The 21,913-nt window shown below is 42.9% G+C and overlaps 1 protein-coding gene across 1 annotated transcript; it reads left to right on the top strand.

Moving 5' to 3' along the window:
- Positions 1–315: 315 nt before the first annotated feature.
- On the top strand, positions 316–7,352 carry LOC127542295 (olfactory receptor 3A1-like). The gene has a single exon (XM_051967751.1). The coding sequence runs from the start codon at positions 3,198–3,200 to the stop codon at positions 4,155–4,157; it is 960 nt and encodes a 319-aa protein (XP_051823711.1). The 5' UTR covers positions 316–3,197; the 3' UTR covers positions 4,158–7,352.
- The last annotated feature ends 14,561 nt before the right edge of the window (positions 7,353–21,913 follow it).

Below are 21,913 nucleotides of genomic sequence, written 5' to 3'. Positions count from 1 at the left end.
GGAGGACCTTCGAGGCTTGGCTGAGAAATCTAACATTCAGTGGGAGATAGTGGCCAGAACTGTGGGGTTGACAGTCTGATGCAGTCTGCCTGTGAAACCCTTCTGAAGTTATTAAGCCTTCCCATCAATGGCCTAAATAACTAAAACTAGAAGTTACAGAACGAGCCTATTTGGCCGTGGTGGACATAACCCACTCACTGAGAGTTTCATGCACCAGTTAAACCACAAGCTGGGAGTTTATGCCAGTCACTAGGGAGACACCAAAGGTTTTTTGAACTGAAGAGCAGTGTGGTCAAATCTGGGTCTTACACAGATGATTTTGACAGTTGTGAAGGATGGATGGGGACCGGGGGCGGAGAGAGAGAGAACTCAAAAGAAATCCTCATTTTCTGAGTCCCTACCAGGGGCAAGCATCTGTACAAGGAGATGTAATCACAAGACAACATCGGGACGCTCAGGAAACCAAGTTGGGAAGTGAGAAGTTCACTGACGACAGTCACCAGTAATCCCCAGTAGCCTCAGCTTTGGCCAGTATAGAGTAGAGATAAAGGATCTACCCGGATTATTCCCTTTTGACTGAAGTAGTTCGGGCCCTGTTAAGCTTTGGGGAAAGTAGGCAGGATCCTTGATTTTAACGTGGAAATGGCAGCTTTTAGATTATACTTGAGATTGCCTCCAAGGATCCTTGATTTAGAGTGGAAGGGACCTTGGAGGTCTAGTCCAACCCCCTCATTTTCTCGAGTAGGAAACTGAGGCCCAGGAAGGGGAAGGGATGAAGAGGTGCAGCTGGCACTTGAAGGATCACAGGCCTCTCCCAAATCAGCCCTTTTTTCCATTGTGTAAATGGTTCCTTATTTCTGGAGAATCGTTCCTTTGGGCCACTCATCTTGCTCCTCCTGTGTCTTATGATTTTCTTCTCCTCAAGTTGAGTCCATCAATCATCCCACTGGGCCTGAACCTGGAAATAGGGACAATTTCTCCAGGGCCTTCTAAAGCAGAACCTGCTTCTCCATAGTGGTTGTTTACTCATTTCCTCTTCTGGTTCTTACATCACTTATCCCCCAAAGACTCCCTCCCTCTTATCCTCCTTTTATTCCCTGAAGGGAAATTAGCGGCCCCCAGGGAGCTGTAGGGAAGGATTGGGAGGTTGCATTTCTCTTCTCTCCCCCCCCCCCCCAACATGCACTTCTTAAATTTCTCCCCATTAAGTAGCCAGAGGAAGCTTCCTGAGTGGAGTGCCAGGGTGACAAGGGTAGGAGAGGGGATTTCTGAGACCTCACTGGTGAGTGGCTATGAGGAGAACCTCTGTGGGTTATGGGTCTTCTGTTCTGGGGTGACCTGGTTGGGGGCAGGAAGGAATCTGCCTTGTTGACTGTGAGACCTTGTGTTTATGTCCCTATCCAATTAAAAGCTGGTCCCTGGACTTGGCTGCCAGCAGTCAAGAATGGGGGTTCCTTCTAGGGACCCCTCATTGGGATCTGGCCCATCTGTACCCGTCCTGTAGAGTCAGTCATCTGAAAGCTCTTTTATTGGAGGAATTGGGGAGGGATCAGGACATGGCTCCAATCCGTCCTGACAGTGCAATACAAAATTCAGCTTAGTCAGCTGAGAGCTAGAACCCTTCATCCATCTGCGTGTCCATCTGAGCAGAGTGGGTTCTGAGGTTCCCCCACTTCCTGATGTGAGCTAGCTCAGGGCTCTGCTGGTCCTGAAGCAGCAGCTTCTCCTGCTGGCTCTCTCGATTTATCTGGACACCTCCACTTGGAGGCTGGGTTCTGCCAAGCCTTTGAGCCCCAGTGGTTCTCATTGCAAGAGAAATATCTCGCCTTGGACCTCCTTTTTTGTCTGGCCATTTTTATCCACCATTCTCTGGCTCTCGTGGTGATGTTTAGAGCTTTTTGTCCACAGCTTGGGTGAACTCTGCCATCCTTACTTAGGCTTCTTTTCTTGCCCGTATCACATCAGAAATTGGGTGGCGGCCACTTCAGTAGGGACCGGCATCCGCGCCAAGAAGGCAAGGCAGTATTCCTGGCTGGAGCAGGGCAGATATTAAAAGGTAAGGACTGGCCAGTGATCCATAATGTAGGGAGTGAAGGTTGGTGCTAGGAGGGCTAGTTACTAGTCAACAGTTGCCAGTGATGAAGGATAAATGGAAATGTTCTAACTATAGTAGTGAAAGCAAGATAGGGCAAAGAGGTCTCGAGGGTTAAAGACCGCAAGAGTCAGAAATCCTGATGGGTAGTCTGAGGTAACAGCTAGTACCGCTGAGTATAGAAAACCTGTAGTGAGGCTAATCTCCAACAGGGACCACTTGGCATTAAACCTCCTCTCCGGCATGTTGGCCTTGGACAATCAGGGGGAGTGACCAGAACGGGATGATCTGGGTTTGAGCAGAGACAGGAGTTGCAAGTCCAGGGACTGGCAAAGTTGACCCAGCAGCTTCCAGTGTGGAGAGAGGCATCTCCACAGATTAGATTCGAACAGTTGTAGATTAGAACAGGCCTTTCACATAGAGGGCAGACTCGGAGGCCATTAGTTTGAAGATGGGTACGGCTGAGTGGGATATTAGTGAGCGGGAGCAGAGGAAGGCAGGCCTTTGGCCTGACGTGAGCTTGGAGCCCACGGTGCCTGGGTGGCCGGAATGATGTGGCTGCATAGCTTTCCTTCCCGTTCTGCACGTTGCTCTTGATGCCGTGTCAGGATTCCTGACTCTTGTAGAGAGCCAGACCACTGGGGTCACCAACTTAGCCTTGTAGAGGCCCCTGGTCCCCCTTCTGCCCTTCAGTGTCTGACCTCCATCCCATATACTGGGCACAAGTTTGTCATCACTGCTACAACTGCCATCTTCCCGGGTTGTCTGGCTCCCATTCTCCCTTCGCCATGGGCCTGAGGCTGAGAAATGGAGGCAGTGGTGATCCAGACTTGGAAGGAGGCAAGTGTCACCACTCTAGGAGTTCAAATGGGGGGGGCAGTTCTGGCCATCTTCTGTCCGTGGGGAATGTGTTGAGGAGGAGGAGGAAGGCAATACCCAGTCACCTGGCCTAAATCTGACACCCCTTCCACTTCCCTTCCCTGCCAGAATCTCAGATCTACCCATTCCCTTCCCCCAGTCCTCCATTCCTGAATGTGTTCCATCAGTGAGCCCAATGTCCAGGCCCTCATGCTCTTAACCCATCTCCCCACAGGCTCAGTTGTCCATGGGGGCGGTGACCCCAGACCCCCTGCCCAGAGCAAATGGGACTCCGGTTTCTGAGTTCCTTTTGGAGGGTCTGACAGATGAAAAGGATCTGAAGCTGGTGCTCTTCGCCATCTTTTTGCTGGTCTATATCGTGGCCGTGGCTGGAAATCTGGGCATCACCAGCCTCATTATTGTGGACCAAAGGCTCCACACGCCCATGTATTTCTTTCTGGCCAACCTTTCGCTTCTTGACGCCGCCTATGTCTCCAACAGCGTCCCTCAGGTTCTGGCCCACCTGTTGGCCGCCGAGAGACTCATGTCCTATGGTGCCTGCCTCACCCAGATGTTTTTTCTTCACTTTCTGGCACCTTGGGAGTGCTTCCTACTCACAGCCATGGCCTATGACCGCTATGCTGCCATATGCCGGCCACTTCACTACCTGGTCCTCATGGGCCCCCGGACTCGGGCAACGCTTGCCTCGATTTCCTGCCTGCTTGCACTAACCAATGCGCTCACCCACACGCTCCTGGCAACCAAGCTTGACTTCTGTGGGCCACGCCTGGTTACCCACTTCTTCTGTGACCTGCCCCCACTCCTGAAGCTCTCCTGTTCTAGCACACGGCTCAATGAACTGGGCCTCTTCTTCTTTAGCTTTGTGGTGGCCCTCATCCCCTGCGCTCTGGTTGTGGTCTCGTACGTCAACGTGGTAGCCGCCATCCTTCGGATCCGCTCGGCCGAGGGCCGCCACAAAGCTTTCTCCACGTGCGCCGCCCACCTGACCATGGTCTGCATCTTCTACATCACCTCCGTACTTTGCTACATCCTCCCCAGCTCCTCGTACTCGAGGACACGGAGCCGGGTCTTCGCGGTGCTTTATACCATCATCACACCCATGCTCAACCCCATTATCTACAGCATGCGCAATAAGGAAGTCAAGAGGGCAGTGTACAAGGTGCTGGGAAGAGAAGGGCCTGCTTGAAGAGGGTGGCCACCCAGAAAGGCAGAGCCAGCGGGGAGAACGGCCCACACCTGCAATAGCGGGTGCCATTCTGCATTCCCTTCTGCTCAACAAAGTCCAATCCTCCCAGCTCCCCCATCGGTTCTATTCCCATTAGGCAGGCTCTCAAACAGGGTCCTAAAGTAACTTGAGGAGAGCCCCTCGAGCCAGTTCTTCTCATTGTAAGCCCCGAGCTCTTACCAGTACATAACGCTGCCTCTCTGAGAGGATCTTTTATACTTCTCTGAGATAGGCACACCTTTAAGTTCTATAGCTTTTTTTTGCTGAGGCAATTGGAGTTATGTGACTTGCCCAGGGTCACATGGCCAGGAGGTGTTCAGCGTCTGAGGCTAGATTTGAACTCTGTTCTCCTGAATTCAGAGCTGGTGCCACCCAGCTGCCCCCAAGTGCTATTACTTTTAGTTGCGTTTTTGATCCCGACTTAGGGAACTGTGGGTAAGAATCTCCTTCCACTCTAGCAGGTCTGCAACTTCTGGCTTGACAGTGAGAGAGTAAGGGACTTGCCTGATGTCACCGGTCTCACTCTGTCGGCAGCAGGATTTGAATGGGTTCTTTCACTCTAAGCCTGCCCTCCATCCACTCACTAAGCTGTGCTGCCTCTCACTGCACATCTTTAGCTAGCATCCTGGTCTCAGATGCCCTAGATGGAAATTTGTCTGAGTAAATGTCCTCCCACTGATCGAGTCTGTTAAGCTTAGGGTTTTCCAGGTCACGTTTCTTTCTTAAAGTGGGGAAAGGTCATGCAACAGTTCTAGTTCTTGCTCTAGTGTCTTCCCCAAGCCCTTTGGACCAGTTTACCATGTAGCCCCCGATGTGTCTGAGGGGGCTCGGGTGGGCAAAGACAATGTTGAAGGGGAGAACTCTCAATCCTTAGGACACAGAGCTGTGAGTGATTTGAAGGCCTGTGGTGAGCCGGCCTGTTAGCCTCCTGATAACTAGCGGGGTACCTACCTCAGAAGCCAGGGTCACACAATGAAAGGCACTCAGGTAACTAGTGTCCCCAGCGTCCGCTATGTAGAAGTCCCCCTGGCTGGCCTGCTCTCCCGTTTGCCAACCCGGCCTGAACTGAAGGTGATTTTACATCCCCGGCCAGACATTTGGGGGAGCTTCTTTTATATGCTGGCAACAGGCAGTTTGTAAGTGGGGGAGAAAGGCTGGCATCTTCAGCAGGGTTCCATGGATAGCAAGAGCTTCCTCCTTCCTGCTCCACAGGACCAGTTGTCTGACCGGGAGAAACTTTGTTTTATTCTCCTAGTAACTCTGGAGCAGGCATCCATGTGTTCCATTTGACGGATGGGAAAACTAAGGTCTCGAATAGTGAGCTGCCCAGGAGCACACAGCAGTTCGGTGTTGGGGGAGGGGGGAGAGAAGAAAGCATTTCTATAGTGTAGACTGTGTAACAGGCACTATGCCAAGTTCTTTCTACAAATATTTTATTTGAAGGAGATGAGAGCAGTGGTAGTGGGGCTAGACAGTGATTTGATTTCCTGGGCGTGGGGAGAGGTTTAAGACAATTCGCTCATGCGTTTTTGAAGGCAGGAACACTTTCAGAGTCATGGAAGCAATGCCATGAAACGAGCCTCGATAAAAGAGCCCTGACTGGGAAACGAGAGACTTGGGCTATAGACGTGGTTCCGGCACTCGTCAGCTAGGTGGCCGGGGACGAGGCACTTGGCATCTGGGAACCTCGGCTCCCTCGGATTTATACTGAAGATGATGATACAAGACTTCCTTGTCAGGGTTATTGTAAGGAAAGTACTTGGCGCACATTAGAGAGCACAGAAATGTGAGCTATTAATTTTTCAAATGAACATTGTAAATGGAATGGGGGACGAGCAGGGGAGGTTCAAGCCCTGGGGGCCTGGGAATCGAGAGGCTTGACTTTCCATTTCTGACATTGTGAAACCGTTTCCTGCCAGCCTGCCCCGAGGGGAAGGAAATCCCTTTGGCTGGGCTGCTGAGCCAGAACTGGCTGGGTTTCTGCGGAGCGGGTGCCTCCAGGTGAAGAGAGCTCCGAGGACCTGCTCTGCTGCCCAGGTCTCCATGGCTCCCAGAACCACTTGGCCCTGCTGCTGTTTCATCCCTGTTGTGTCTACTCTTTATGGACTTGGAGGCCAGACTCACTGGGCTGCAACTTCAAAAGCGCTCGGGATCTAAAGAGCTGAGCACAAGAGTCCGCGACAATGTTGGCAGGCAGCTGGGCCCAGTGAAGCCGGAAGCCCTGAGCAACCCAATTGACCTGGCCCAGCAGACTGGGAATTGTCACTGAGGTGCTGGCTTCTGCGAGTAAGGAGGACACTTCCTCCTTACGCTCTGCCACGTCGGAAAGTGAACTTGGTGGGGGAAAAGCTTTGTAGCAACTATTTTAAACTTGAACCCACTTGCTCCAGAGGCCACATATGGTGCTATAAAGAAGAGTGTGCCCCTGGTAGGAGGATGTGTTTATATTTTTATTTTTTCTCTATTTTTTCAGTAAATATATCTGTTGTAAAAGCTAATTGATGTTAAATTATATTGGATTGCTAATCACTAGCTCAATCGATGACAGTTGACTAACTGGCAGTTGCTATTGGGAAGAACACGGCTGAGTGGAGACCTGGGTCGATAGCATTAGAAAGACCCCTAGAATCCCGAGAGAGAGATGTGAACAGCAGCCTTGCCAGGGGGCCTGACTCATTAATTCAAGTGGGAGTTGGGATACATATACATGTATATATAAGGTTACATATATAAAATGGGGGGGAGGGGGGTAATAGACTAGGTGACAGCTAAAGTCCATTTCAGTTCCATCACTCCCTAGATTTAAATCTACCACCCATGACTGAGGTGGAGAATTGCCATAGAAGGGGGATTTATTCTCAAACTTAGTTGGAAACCTGGATTTAGATTATAAGAGGATCTGACTCCAAATTAAAGAGCTAGGGTGACCTCAGAAGTCAGCTCCTTTCAAATCGTCGGAGGCTAAGACCAGTGTTAGGTTAAGTAGTGATTGCCAGTAATTAAACATTCATGATAAAGGTGCAAACGTGTGCCTAAACTTTTATTTCTTTAAGTTGTATTTCATATAGATATCTCGCTTTAAAAATGGTTTTTAGTACTATTGATTGTTATACTATATTGTATTAATAAACAGTTCATTTCCCTTAAAAAAAAAAAGTGAACAAGCATGGTAGTTTCTCTCAATGAATGGCAAAAGTCTGACTACTTGAACTGCAATACCATCCATAATCAAGGCCCCACCTCGCGATTCCATGCAACATTTATCAAGTCCACACTCAGCGTCTGCCAGTGCTCAAGACACGGCCACACAGAGCCTCAAACGAGACAGTCGCTGCCTTAAGAAATAACAGGGACATGGAGATGTAGAGTGAGTTAATCCAAAGTAACTTGGTCTAAAAGGGGGTATTCATTACCGGGGAATCAAGAAAGGGCCCCTGTAAGAGGGGTGGGTCTGAGGCAGGACTTGAACCCAAGTCCTCCTGACTTTCTCATTGGCTCTCTAGCCATTAAGCTACACTGCTCCTCACTGACAAAATACCCAAGTGGAAATATTGATTGTTGGCCTTTCACAGCTAAAAATATAAATCCAATTAAAAAGCATTTACAGAATGCTGTGTGCAGCACAGCACTGTGTACAAAGCTAGGACTTTAAATACTGAGGTGGGGAGGAGGAAGAGGGATAGGAAAATGAATGAGAAATAGTGCCCCTAGTAGACACAATTGGAATGCAAAAAAAAAAAAAGGATTTGTGTTGAAAAAGATGAAGAGCGGGGTGCCCAGTAAGACCTGAGGAGGGAGGAGCCTCTTTTGACTGTGGGAACTAAGATGGCCATTGGTGGAAAATAGCCTTAGTGAGAGGTAGCATTTGAGTTAGACCTCAAAAGGCAGACAGGATTTTCAACAGGTGGATATAAGATAGTGTAGAGAGAGCATTTCGGGAATGGAAAGTAGGGAGTAAAGTTATGGAAGGGACGCTGAGTCGTCCCGTTTGTGATTGAGATAGACGGGGGGGTAGCTATGGATGACTTTGGAGCCATACATTCACTTGGTCAGAAGTATGTATTGGAAGATTGTTCCAATAATTCAGGCAAAGGGGGTTGAAGACTTATGCAAATGGTAAAAAAAATAATGAATGAAAGAAAACGTGTTAAGCACTATATACCAAACACTACTAAGTGCTGGGGATGTGACCAGGAAAAAATCTAGACTATCCTTGGCTCTCAAGAAGCTAGCACTCTAAACTGGGGAGACAATGCATGAGAGTTCAGCTTTGGGGCTGCTGGAGAGGTTTGTAAGTCCTAAGGGTGCAGCAGTGGGGCAATGGCAAGGGCCGGAGGCCTTTCCTCTCTATAGACAGATGCGAAGAGAGTTCTGGAAGACTTCAGGATATGGTAAAGCCTGGAAGATTTTAGGAGGCTATGGTGAGTCCTGATTCTTCACCTCATCAGAACTGATGGAGTTACTCATAACTAAGACCTGTGAGTAGAGAAACTGCTTGAGTGCAAGGGGATTCCCAGGCAATTGGGGTTGGTGGAGTGAGGAGGAGAGAGGGCAGAATACGAATGCAAAGTGATGTCCAAATTGGCATTTATTGAAGCCATTAGATGGTGTGCTTCCCCACTCGTGTGTCTGTGATCCCACTTATGGGGCCATTTCCTTTAACCAATACGGAGTAAAATATGTCCACACCTTCTCATCTAGTGCAACTCTCATCCATATCCTGAATCCTCAACAGATCTGCCCAGTGGCCTTGCTCCAAGTCTTAAATATTTGGTGGACACCAGGGTGATGCTTGGGCTGCTTGATTGGTATGTTTTAGCTTCTGTTCTGATTGTATGAGCCTTCCACCTTGCCAGGTTGTACAAATCTTTATCGAAGTCTTTTTCACTAGTTCTCATGTATAAGTGGGAAGACCCTATTACCAAGTGATAACACTTGATACCCATCATCCATGTCTCTGTGACCCTTTGGGTCACTCATGATTGTAATTCTTAGATCATGGTGTTTTCTAGCCAGCAGAAAAACTGGCATCACTGGGAGAGTATCAAAGGCCTCAGGGCAGGGAAACACTTGGCATTGCTGAAAGGCCTACAGTGCCTCGCTTTTACTTCAGAAGGCTCTCCCCTCCCCTCCCCAGCCCCTTTCATCCTTCTCCCCTACCTTTCTCCCCTCCTCCCCTCCTCTCCCTATCTATCTTCAGGGTCTGTTTACCACATAGTACTACCTATCCAACCAAATCTCTTTACCCAAGCAGTAGGCATTCTTCAGCCATTTGGCTGCAGTGGGATAATGGAAAGATTCCAGAACAACAACACAGACTTCTGGGAAGATGATGGAGTGAAAGATCACAAGAAAATTTGCCTCCTCATTAGCCCTCTCAAAAACAGTAACAGAAATATCCCAAAGAAACAACATGACCAGAAATTCTCAAAAGAAAATTTAAAAGTCACTCAAAGTAAAACCACAGCCTCTGTAGTACAATTGATCTATGTTCTGAATTGAAACAAGTAGAAGAAAAAAGTACTGAACCGATATCAAGAGCACTGTTGCTAGAGTGTTCTAAAGGCACAAATAACATAGTCTGCCTCTTAATTTCTGTGATTCTAGATTTTAAACACTGAAAGAATAAAAAGAATAAATAGATTTGGGGTGGGGGGAGGGCAACCATAAAAAGGATCTGGCTATACCTAGAATGATCCACATAATAAGGATCTACGATCAATCCCTAAGCATGTGTGAAGCACCAACAATGTGCCGGGTACTGCCCTAGGTCTTGGTGATACAAAGGCAAAAACTAAGTAATCCATGCCCTCAAGGAGTTTGGGGAAGATACTATGTATTTAGGGAAGACACTATGTACTTGTATGGGTAGAGACAAAATCAATGCGAGGTCATTTTGAAGGCAAGGGACTAGTAGTTGGGGTGGTGTGGATCAGGAAAGGTTTCTTGTAGAAGATGGTGCTTGAATTGACTTGTAGAAAACTAAGGATTTAAAAAGAGAGGAGGGAGTGTTTCAGACTTGGGTGACAGTTGATAGGAGATACGGAGATGGGAGTACTTACTGGACAGTAAATCCAGTTTGACTGGATCAGTGTCAAAGAAGATAATGATGTGTAATAAGGCTAGAAAGGTAGTTTGGGGGTGAAACTGAGTTTATATTTGATCCTAGATCTTAACAGGACTTTATTGAGCACGGAAAACCTGTGTTTTTTAGGGAAATCACTTTGGTGGCCTATGGGGGAATGATTACAGTGGAGAGATACTTGGGGCAAGTAGACCAGTTAGGAGGTAAGTATAATCATCTAGGGGAGAGGTGATTAGGATCTAAACTAAGGAATGGAGAGAATGTTGTAGAGGTAAAATGTGAAGGGACAGGTCAATTTCCCAAGAGCCTCCACGGCTGTGAATCATTACATCTGAAGGAGCTGCAGGGCAGCCTTTGCTGACACAGGTGTTGCCGACTGGGAAATGAGATAATTTGGAGGCAGAGAGGAGGGAGGTCAGACAAGGCCATGGCCTCTCGGTCAGAGAGGTCAGAGAACAGCACCAGCCTCTCAGTCTCCTTGTATCATCCTCTCACAAGAGGAGATCCATTCTGGGTTGGACCTCCAGCAGCCACTGTCAGGTGGCTCCCACGTATTCCAACAGTTCCCGGTAGCACAACAGTAGAAATGGCAAGATTTGGCCACTGATTGGACAAAGAGAGTGAAATAGAGTGAGAAATCAAGGATTATAATAAAACCGCAGTTACCACAGGACAAGGTAATGACACTCAGATTTAGGAATGTATATGAAAAATATCAGTACATAATAAAATAAATGAAATTAGAAAATAGAAGTGATGAAAAAAGCAAGTGATTTGGAGTCAAAGTATCTAGATTCAAATCTCATCACTGCCACTCACTAATTGAATAAACATGGGCAACTCACTTAAATCTTTCTAGGCCTCAGTTTCCTCATCTGTCAATACTAAGAGCTTGGAGTGGATGGCCCCAGTTCTTCTCTAGCTCTAAGTCTATGATGTTATGAATTATTTTATTAAAGGACACAATGATAGATGATAAGGCAACGTATATCTCTGCAAATTGTAGTTTTGGAGAATTGCAAAATAGAGCAGAGATGTCAATTATATGGTCTACCCCCAAGTGTAACCTGAACCAGATTAAAATCTAATTGTGATATATCTAACAAAATAGGTAAAAATAAATAGATAACATATAGTTTATTACATGGCTTATAGAAATCCTTATATATGTTTTTTTTTGTTGTTCATGTTTTTCAGTCATGTTTGATTCTTCATGAACTTATGTGGGATTTTCTGGGCAAAGATACTGTAATGGTTCCAGTTCATTTTACAGAGGAGAAAACAGGCAAACAGGACTTGCCCAGTGTCACGCAGCTAATAAGAGAGGGTCTTCCTAATTCCTGACTTGGAGCTCTATGCACTATGGTGCCACCTAGCTGCCCCCTGTATATGGTTTAGTGACCCGCATTTCTATTTGATTTTGATACTTTTGGCTTAGAGCACTAAGAGTTTCATTTACTTACTCAGGATCATATAGGTAATATATTTCTGAGGCAATTAAATCCATTAAAGACTATTCTTTAAAAAAAAACAACAATGTTTTATTCTATTTTTATTTATTTTGCTAATATTTCCCGATTTTGGGGGGGAGGGGCGCAAAGCAATTGGGGTTAAATGACTTCCCTAGGGTCATAAGCTAGAAAGTGTCAAGTGTATGAGGCCGAACTCAGATCTTCCTGACTTCAGGGCCAGTGCTCCATCCATTATGCCACCTAGCTGCCTTCCCAATGGTATTTTAATGGCTTTTTATTTTTTTTTAAATACATGCAAAGATAGTTTTCAACATTCATCTCTGCCCAAATTTTTCTTCTTCCCTCTTCTCCCCCTCCCTAGACAGCAAGCAATCCAGTATAAATTTAAAATGTGCAGTTCTTCTAAATGTATTTCCATATTCATCATGCTGTGCAAAAAAAATCAGATCAAAAGGAGAAAAAACACAAAAAAGAAAAAAAAATGCAAACAAGCAATAACAACCAAAAAAAGGTGAAAATACCATGCCTACTCTTTATCCACTATATAACATTGCCTTTCATGATAGATTTATCATGACTAAAAATAGAAAAAAAGTGGGAAGAAAGATTTGGAAGAAATTAAATGAAATCGAAGGGTCTGAAGAATACATCAAACAGGGGAAAGTTAAGAATTGTTGGCCTCTCTGCTACCTGTAAAGAATATTCAGGAATCATAGAACAAAATTTTCCAGAAAAACTGGGAATAGATATTTTGTAAATTGAACTCGCCAAACACTACTGGGGAGAGGAGACTAAAATTAAAGTCGCCCAGACATATCATCCATAAGCTTCAAAATTATTACAAAAATGAGCTAATCCTATAGGAAACCAGGAAGGAAAACATTATACATCCATTATTTGGCATGTTTCCAAATTGAATAATATGCTCACCTGTGTTCCTTTTTTCATAAATGTTTCAAACACCTCTTCATCAAATAGCCATATTTTTGCATAAATAATTATGGTTAATTTTGTACGATATGTAGGATAAGTTGAGCTTGAGCTCCTTTGCTTATTGGAATGTACCATTCCATTCTTTCTTCTGATTTCTTTTAAATGTGAAATAATATATTATTTAAATTATGTTTCGTATTTGAAAGGTCTTTCTCCTAGGCCCTTGCAAAATTTGTTACTTACTATTAAAATTGTAGCCTGTCACCACTACAAGGTAAAAACTTCTATAACGGAAATCATGGTGACGCCCTCAACAAACAGGGAAGTTTAGAAAAAGGGTTGGTTTGGAGAAAAAGACAATATCTAAAATGTAGATCACTGCACATACATGCCTGTTTATTCTGTGCAATTTATTTGGTCCTACCAAAAGTGTAAGGAAGGAAAACTGTTGCTCTTATTCAATAGACATTGGCTTAGATTACAGGGAAAGTCAAGAGACACAACATCACAGACAAAAGGTGATCTGAGGCCAGAGTATAGATTTACTAAGGGAGAAAGGGGATTTTTTTTATTAAAGCTTTTTGTTTTGCAAAACATATGAATGTATAATTCTTCAACATTAACTCTTGCAAAACTTTGTGTTCCAGTTTTTCTCCCTCTTCCCCCATCCCCTCCTCTAGATGGCAAGAAGTCCAATATATGTTAAACATGGTAGGAATATATGTTAAGTCTAATCTATGCATATATATTTATACAATTATCTTGCTGCACAAGAAAAATCAAATCAAACTGGAAAAAATAAGAAAGAAAATAAAATGCAAACAAACAACAAAAAGAGTGAAAATGCTATCTTGTGATCCACACTCAGTTCCCACAGTCCTCTCTCTGGGTACAGATGGCCTTTCATCATCACAAGATCATTGGAACTGGCCTTAATCATCTCATTATTCAAGAGAGCCATGTCTACCAGAATTAATCATCATATAATCTTCTTGTTACCGTATACAATGATCGCCTGGTTCTGCTCATTTCACTCAGCATCAGTTCATGTAAGTCTCTCCAGGCCTTTCTGAAATCATCCTGCTGATCATTTCCTACAGAACAATAATATTCCATAATACTCATCTACCACAATTTATTCAGCCATTCTCCAATGGATGGGCATCCACTCAGTTTCCAGTTTCTTGCCACTACAAAAAGAGTTGCCACAAACATTTTTGCACAGGTGGGTCCCTTTCAATGCTTTAAGATCTCTTTGGGCATAGTTCCAAATTGCTCTCAGAATGGCTGGATCCATTAACAGTTCCACAAACAATGTATTAGCATCCTATTTTTCCCACATCTCTTCCAACATTTATCATTATCTTTTCCTGTCATCTTAGCCAATCTGAGAGGTATGTAGTGGTACCTCAAAGTTGTCATGATTTGTATTTCTCTCATCAATAGTGATTTAGAACATCTTTTCATATGACTAGAAATGGTTTCAGTTTCTTCATCTGAAAATTGTTCATATCCTTTGACCATTTATCCATTGGAGAATGGCTTGAGTTCTTATAAATTTGAGTCAGTTCACTATTTTAGAAATAAGGCCTTTATCAGAACATTTAAATATAAAAATGTTTTCCCAGTTTATTGCTTCTCTTCTAATCTTGTCTGCATTAGTTTTGTTTGTACAAAACCTTTTAAACTTAATATAATTAAAATCGTCATATAATATAATTAAAATCATGGATGGTAGGATGTGAGCCCTCATCCTGCTATTTTATTGGTTTCTCATGAATCAGTCCATGGCCCTTTGATGGTACAGGGGCATCACTTTGGAGAATATTGACCTGGAAGATCCAGTTCCTGGATCTCTTAAACTTAAGAACTCCTGGAGTTAGAGTTAATCACAAAGTAGCTTCCAAAGTCAACACTTCCCTGCAAATTTTCTTCCTTGGGCAGAATTGTAGGACCATGCCATCTATACAATTCAGAATCCCTCTTCCTCTACATAGGACATTCAAGTTCAGCAAGCACTGTTCATGAATTCTCCTCTCAGGCTTCATTCAAGCATGTATCCTCCAATCATGTTTCTTCAAGACATTATTACTGATGAGCGGAAGAAGGAAAAACAACATTGTCTCTTCTTTGCTGCACTTCAGAAGGGGTATAAGTGAAAGGGTGAAGAGCAAATCTTCAGAGCTTAGTCCTTGGTTTTTCTGCTGACTGATTAATCAAGCTGACTCTCAGAGTAAGGCCATCTTGCATTTTAAAGGCCATTGGGAACATAGCTAATCCTCAGTGAGTCAATCATTAATTTGCCTTCCTGTAGTGGTGAACAGGCAGCTAGGTGGCTCGGTGAAGAGAGTGCTCAGCCAATCACTTAACCCTGTTTGCCTCAGTTCCTCCTCTGTAAAATGGGCTGGAGAAGGAAATGGCAATCCACTCAACTATATTTACCCTGAAACCCCAAATGGGGTTATGAAGAACTCCAGCCATGACTGAAAAACTATTGAAATGATTAACAACTCATAATAATATAGGGAAGGCACTAGCATGATGGGGAACCAAGAAAGGCTTCTTTGCAGAAGTTAGGATTTTATCTAAGACTTGAAGGAAGCCACAAATATCAGGAAGTAGAAGTGAGGAGAGAGTATTCCAAGTATGGGGGACAGTTAATGAAAATACATGGTCAGGAGAAGGAATATCTTGTTCATTGAAGACTTAAGAAGCCATTGTCACTGGGTTGAAGAGGGTAGAGACATAGTCAGACCTGTGCTTTAGGAAAATCACATGGGTAGCTGAATGGAGGATGGATTGGAGTGCAGAAAGACTTGTATCAAAGAGACCAACCAGACAGCTTTTGCATTCATTCAGACGTGAAATAATGAGGGCTTTATCAGAGTGATGGCAATATCACAGATATTTACAAGATTTGCTAAGAGGTTAAAAACGACAAGAATTTGCAAAAATTTTCTAGGGCGTAAGAAAGGTTGAGGCAGAAAGGATATTGATACTTAGATTGTGAACCTGGGTGACCAGGAGATTGCTAATGCCCTTAATAATAGCAATATTGGGTAGAGGAAAGGGTTTGGATGGAAAGGTAATAAGTTCAGGTTTGTGCATTCTGAGTTTAAGATGTCCATGGGAGTGTCCAAGAGTCAGCCGAAGATGTGAGATAGGAGGTCAAGAGAAATGGAAAGTAAGGGCTGGATAATTACCTCTGAAATCCATCTGCAGAAGAGATGAGAATTTATTCCATGGGAACTGATTAGATCATTAAATGTAGTATAGGAGAAGAGGGCTCAGAACAGAGTAGAAAACTGAGCAAGGGTGGAGGTTGAGGAGGAAGTCTTTGCAGCAAGTTTCTCAAAAAGAGGTCTCATTTCTAAGATATATAGAGAACTTAGTCAAATTCCCCAATTGGTCATCTGGTAAATAGTCAAAGGATAGCAACAGGCAGTTTTCAAAAGAAGAAACCTAAGGTATGAATGGCCGTATGAAAAATGCTCTAAATTGGTAATGATTAGAGAGATACAAACGAAAATAACTCTGAAGTACCACCTCATACCTTGACTAAGATGACAAATGGAAAATGACAAATGCATGAAGGGATGTTGGGAAAGCTCTATGCACATCTGTGAACTAGTCAGAAAGTAATTTGGGCCTATGTCCAAAGGGCTATGAAATTGTGCATCTCTTGACCCCGTGACACGTTATTGGGTATGTGCCTCCAAGGAGCTCAAGAAAAAAGGAAGAGAACCCACATATACAAAAAAATTTTAAGAAGCTCTTTTGGTGATCTGGAAACTGAAGAAGTACCCATGAAGGTGGTGTTGTGCTGTTCAATAACAGTGGTTGAGAATGGTTTGTCTATTTCAGGAAACTTTCTGTGTGGGTTCTAAGCTCAAAAATTGTAACAAAACTAGTTTCCTTCTCTATTCTTTTCTTGTTTTGACATGATAGGTACGCACTGGTAATCACAAAAATAAAATGTCATGGTTCAGTAACACATATGGCACCTGAAATACTGCCAAGTCATAACTGCCTATCTGTACTACCCTGAGCAGCAGTGCAAAGAAATGAAAGCATCACATATTATTTCTGTAGCAATTCATGCGATAGCATGAATTCGGACAGTCAATACATAAATGAAAAAGCCTGGCTGTGTTCCAGAAAAATTTATTTAAAAATGTAAAAACAAAACTCCATTCTTATCTGGAAGACTATACAAAAACAAGCAGCCAGATGGATCCGGTTAGAAGAACAGAACATTCAATGTCACAAGAAACCAGGACCAGAACCAGCCAAGACCATCCCTATAGAAGCGACCAGAGCCAGGCCCTGACATCAATTCCGAAGTTGGAAAGTAGGCTGGAGGAATGATTAAGGGGGGAAAAGTTTACCATGAAAAGTTATTGTGCTGTCAGGGATGCATATGATACAGATTTAGAGGTAAAGAATGACTCCAAAATATCTACAATCAAAATTTCAAATAAAAACACAGCTCACGCACAAATTCAACTAGAATTCCTGGAAGAGATGAAGCAAGAGTTTAAAAACAAGTTTAAAACTATTTTTGTCAATGAAATGAGAACGCTAATGGAAAAAACTGGAAAAGAAATGTGAACTGTGGAAAAAATAATTGGAAATTGAAATAACAGCTTAGTTCGAGAAGTTAAAACCTTGTCAAAGCAACAAACTTCCTGAAAATTAGAATAAAAATCAAAGTAAATGTCTCTACAATACGAGACATATTTTTCAAAAGTCAGAAGACTGAATACATAGAATATAATATAGCAAAAAAGAAACTGACTTAGAAAACATATTGAAGAGGGAAAAAAATTAAGAATTTTTGTACTACCTTCAGATATTTCTTAACCAAAATAAATACCTAGACTTTATATTTAAAGAAACTTTACAGAAAACTGCAGAGATCTCCTAGAATTAGAGGATAGGTATAAAAAGAAGCTACAGATCACTTCTTAGAGGAAATCTTAGTTAAAACTCTCAGGAACCTAATACCTAAAATCCAGTCAAAGAAAAAATATTACATGCAGCTCTAAAGAAAAAACTCAAATACCAAGGAGCCACTCTTCTGATTGTCACAATCAGAAGAGCTTGAAATACAATGTTCCAGAAGGCAAAGGATATAGATTTACAATTTACCCAGCAAAACTGAATATACTCTATAGGGAAATCCTTTAATGAAATAAGTTTTCCAAGCATTCTTGATTTATAAGACTAGAGTTGTATAGAGAGGAACATAAAAAGATAAACATGAATGAACAGTACTAAAGGATTAAAACAATCCAATAAACATTTATTTAGTGAGTACTATGTGCCAGGAATTGTGCTAAGTGCTAGGTAAACAAATTGGTTGTTGTCCTTTGTTTTCAAAGAGGACCAAAATGACATCACTATGTTAGAATCGAGTTATAGTGTGTCCGATTGTGGCTAATCAGACCAATAAGAGCTCAGAATGCTCTGCCACAGGTCAGACACAAATAGCCCATATGAGCATTTGGGATAACTTCTCTGATTTTTCTTATTTAGTGTTTCCTTTGGGCTAATTCGATTCTGCCTTGCTTATAGAGCACAGCACCTTCTCTGATGGGAGCACACCATGCTGGGTGATCCTGTGCCAGTGTCTTCCATGGCATACAATTGATTCTAAAGTTCTTGAGAGAACTTGAGATTGTCCTTGTATCACTTTTTTTGCCTACCTTGTGAGCTCTGGCCCCATGTCATTTCTCCAAAAAACAATTTTTTTTTGGCAATGGTACATTTGGCATTCAAACAATGTGGCCAGTCTGACAGAATTGGGCTGTCTGTAGCAGAATTGGAATGGTCGGCAATTTAGTTCGAGAAAGGACCTCAGTGTCTGGTGTCGTATCCTGCCAGGTGATCTTCAGATTCTTCCTAAGACAATTCAAATGGAAGTGATTCGGTTTCCTGGCATGGCGCTGGTATACTGTGCAAGTTTTATGGGCATACAACAATGAGGTCAGCTCAATAAAATAAAAAGTAAGATAGTCCCTGTCTTAAAAAGAGTTTATAATCTACTGGGGAAGGTGGAAAGGAGAAGAGAAAACCAGGGGATATCTTGTACCATGGAGTTAAAAACAGGCAGAGGAACAGAGACAGAGTAGAGTGGGTCCCAAAGTCCAATTTCTATCCTTTATAAAGGAGAGCATTGGGAGGAATTTCCTACTTTCCCTTCAAGTCCTCCAATCCAAAGGGTGAGGAGACTGCGATTAGAGAGGATGAGCTTAACCTGGGAGGAGCATCTTGTTCAATGAAGTTGAACCCTGACAGAGGAACAGATGCTGAGTGGAGATAAATTGCTTTCATTCTAAATATGGAGAGGTGATACATGTGTCCCCTCTGAATTTTGTCATCATCAGGGTTCCATAGAGGGAGTCCAATGAGACAAAGCCTAGGAGTAGTTCTGTTACCATTTTATGATCTTGTTTTTAAAAAAAATTATTATAGCTTTTTATTGACAAAACATATGCATGGGTAATTTTTCAACATTGACCCTTGCAAAAACTTCTCTTCCAACTTCTCCCTTCTTTCCCTCCACCCCCTCCCCTAGATGGCAGGTAGTTCCATACATATGAAATATGTTAAAGTATATGTTAAATATGTTATAAATAAATAAATATGTTAAAATGTATGTATACATATTTATACAGTTGCCTTGCTACACAAGAGAAATCGGATTTAGAAGGAAAGTAAAAATAACCTGGAAAGAAAAACAAAAATGTAAGCAAACAATAACAGAAAGAGTGGAAATGCTATGTTGTGGCCCACACGCATTTCCCAGTGTTCTTTCGCTGAGTGTAGTTGGTTCTGTTCATCACTGATCAACTGGAACTGATTTGGATCCTCTCATTGTTAAAGAGATCCACTTTCATCAGAATTGATCCTCATATAGTATTGTGGTTGAAGTATATTAATCTTATGATCTTAAGAGGAAAATACAATGAGGAATACAGTGGGGGGGAAAGGGGAAGAAAACAGTTTGTTGTTGTTCAATCATTTGACTGTGTCTGACTCTTTATGACCCCCATGGACCATAACAGGCCAGGCCTGTTATCCTTCATTATCTTTCTTTTTTTTTTCCTTTTTTTAAATAGTATTTTTATTTTTTCAAAAACATGCAAAGATAGCTTTCAACATTCACCTTTGCAAAACCTTGTGTTCCACAAAATTTTCCCTCCTTTCTCCTTCCCCAAGACAACAAGCAATATGATATAGGTTAAACATCTTCACTGTCTTTCAAAGTCTGTCTAAGTTCATGTCCATCGTTTCTGTGATGCTATCTATACATCTCACACCATCCCCTTATCCTTTTGCCTTCAATTTTTTCCAACATCAGGATCATTTGCAATGAGTCCCATCTTCTGATTATTTAAGCTTCAGTGAATAATCTAAATTAATTTCTTTAATTATTAACTGATTTGATCAGTTGCTGTCCAAAGGACTCTCAAAAGACTTCTCCAGCACCACAATTCAATGGCATCAATTCTGCAGCACTCAGCTTTCCTATTAGGAAAAACCATAGCTTTGACTATGTGGATCTTTGTCAGCACTACAGCCCAAGGAGATACAATCTGACACTGCTTCCATTTCTTCTTGCCAGGAAGTAGTGGAACTAGTTGTCAAGATTTTTTTGTGTTAAGCTTCAAAGCCAGTATTTCTATTTTCCTCTTTCACCTTCATCAAGAAGCTTCTTAATTTCTGCCACTAGAATAGTATTATCTCCATATCTGAGACTGTCGATATTTTTTCCTGGCAACCTTAATACCAGCTTTTGATTCATCCAGCTTGACATTTCACTACTCTGCACATAAGTTAAATCAATAAGGTGACAACATACAGCTTGGATGCAGTCTGGCAAGGAATGATCATTTAAAAGACAAGGGGACAAGGGATTCCATTTTAGAGACTGGTATAAAGTTGAACTGATTCACCAAGGAATTGAAATAAGGAAGGAAGAAGAGTGCAGTTTGTACCCTGGAAAAGAACTAATGGAAGGAGGGATTGGAAGTCATGGTGAGGACAAAGAACAGAATTAATGGTTGTAAGGAATAGGGAAAGTTAGAACAGTAAAAGATTATAAAATAAAGATTTATGAACATGGAAGTAGAACACATTGATATGACCATCTCTGAGTGTACGGGAGGTGGAATGGAGGAGCAGGTCATGGAAATTAATTATGCAAGTGGGAAGTTAGGGTAGTTGAGGGACTGTCAATGTGTATGTTGGGGTCTCAAATTATGAGGTAAGCAGTTGGGGAGAAGAGAGGGACTATTAGTCAGACACTGAACTCGTTGAGGAAGGGAAAGGAATAACCTGGAAGTTGATAGATAACATCTGCTAGGATTGAGATTTGATGATAAGTTTGGATTGAATTGATCTCCAAGGAGGAGAGGTTGCTGATGGAGACTTTGGCTGGGACACTGGGGAAGAAAAAGTATTCCAACTTGCTCAAGATTACTGGAAACGGTGGCCAGGAATGCAATGTCATCAATAGGGACCCTGTTCTCAGTGAGATCTGGACGATGGAGGGAGTGAGAAAAGAAAAGGTTTAAGATGAAATGGAGTTTGGAATTATGGAGCAGGAATTACAGAGAGTACATACAATGGAAGGGGCCAGTAGATTGGGATCAGGACATTTGGAGGTAGCATTGAGAAGGGAATGGGGTTTATACAATGCCAGCCAAAGACTTGGAAACACTGAGAGGGGGGGGAGTATGAGGGAGTTGAAGTATGTTGATCTTGAGGAATGAACTTAGGCAGAAAACCAATGAGGATGATGGGGGGGACCCTGGAACTATCCTCTGACTTTGGCGGGGGAAGGGGGGGAACTCTCCTTGAACTCTTGAGAAGTCTCTTCTGGGAGAGGCCTGACTCAGGGAATCAAGATAAAGTGGTTTCATTCTGTTATCTTGGTGGGACTAGCTGCACCTTCTATTGAGTTGAGTCCAGGACCACTCCTACTTAGCTCAAACTTAAGTGGTCTCATTCAATTGAAAATCTAGGAATACTGGGAAATGAATGTGAACTATTTGCATTTTTGATTTTCTTCCCGAGTTATTTTTACCTTCTGAATCCAATTCTCCCTGTGCAGCGGGAGAACTGTTCGGTTCTGCAAATATGTATTGTATCTAGGATATACTGCAACATATTTAACATATATAGGACTGCTTGCCATCTTGGGGGGGGGGGAGGAGGGA

The sequence above is a fragment of the Antechinus flavipes genome, chromosome X (genome assembly GCF_016432865.1).
Source record: "Antechinus flavipes isolate AdamAnt ecotype Samford, QLD, Australia chromosome X, AdamAnt_v2, whole genome shotgun sequence".
Classification (NCBI taxonomy): domain Eukaryota; kingdom Metazoa; phylum Chordata; class Mammalia; order Dasyuromorphia; family Dasyuridae; genus Antechinus; species Antechinus flavipes.
Note: the sequence above shows the minus strand (reverse complement) of the source record. Positions and strands in the feature narration are given on the sequence as shown.

Bases quoted from the DNA above. Each gene is read 5' to 3' on its own strand.
- LOC127542295 (XM_051967751.1), top strand. From the start codon at position 3,198: ATGGGGGCGGTGACCCCAGACCCCCTGCCCAGAGCAAATGGGACTCCG.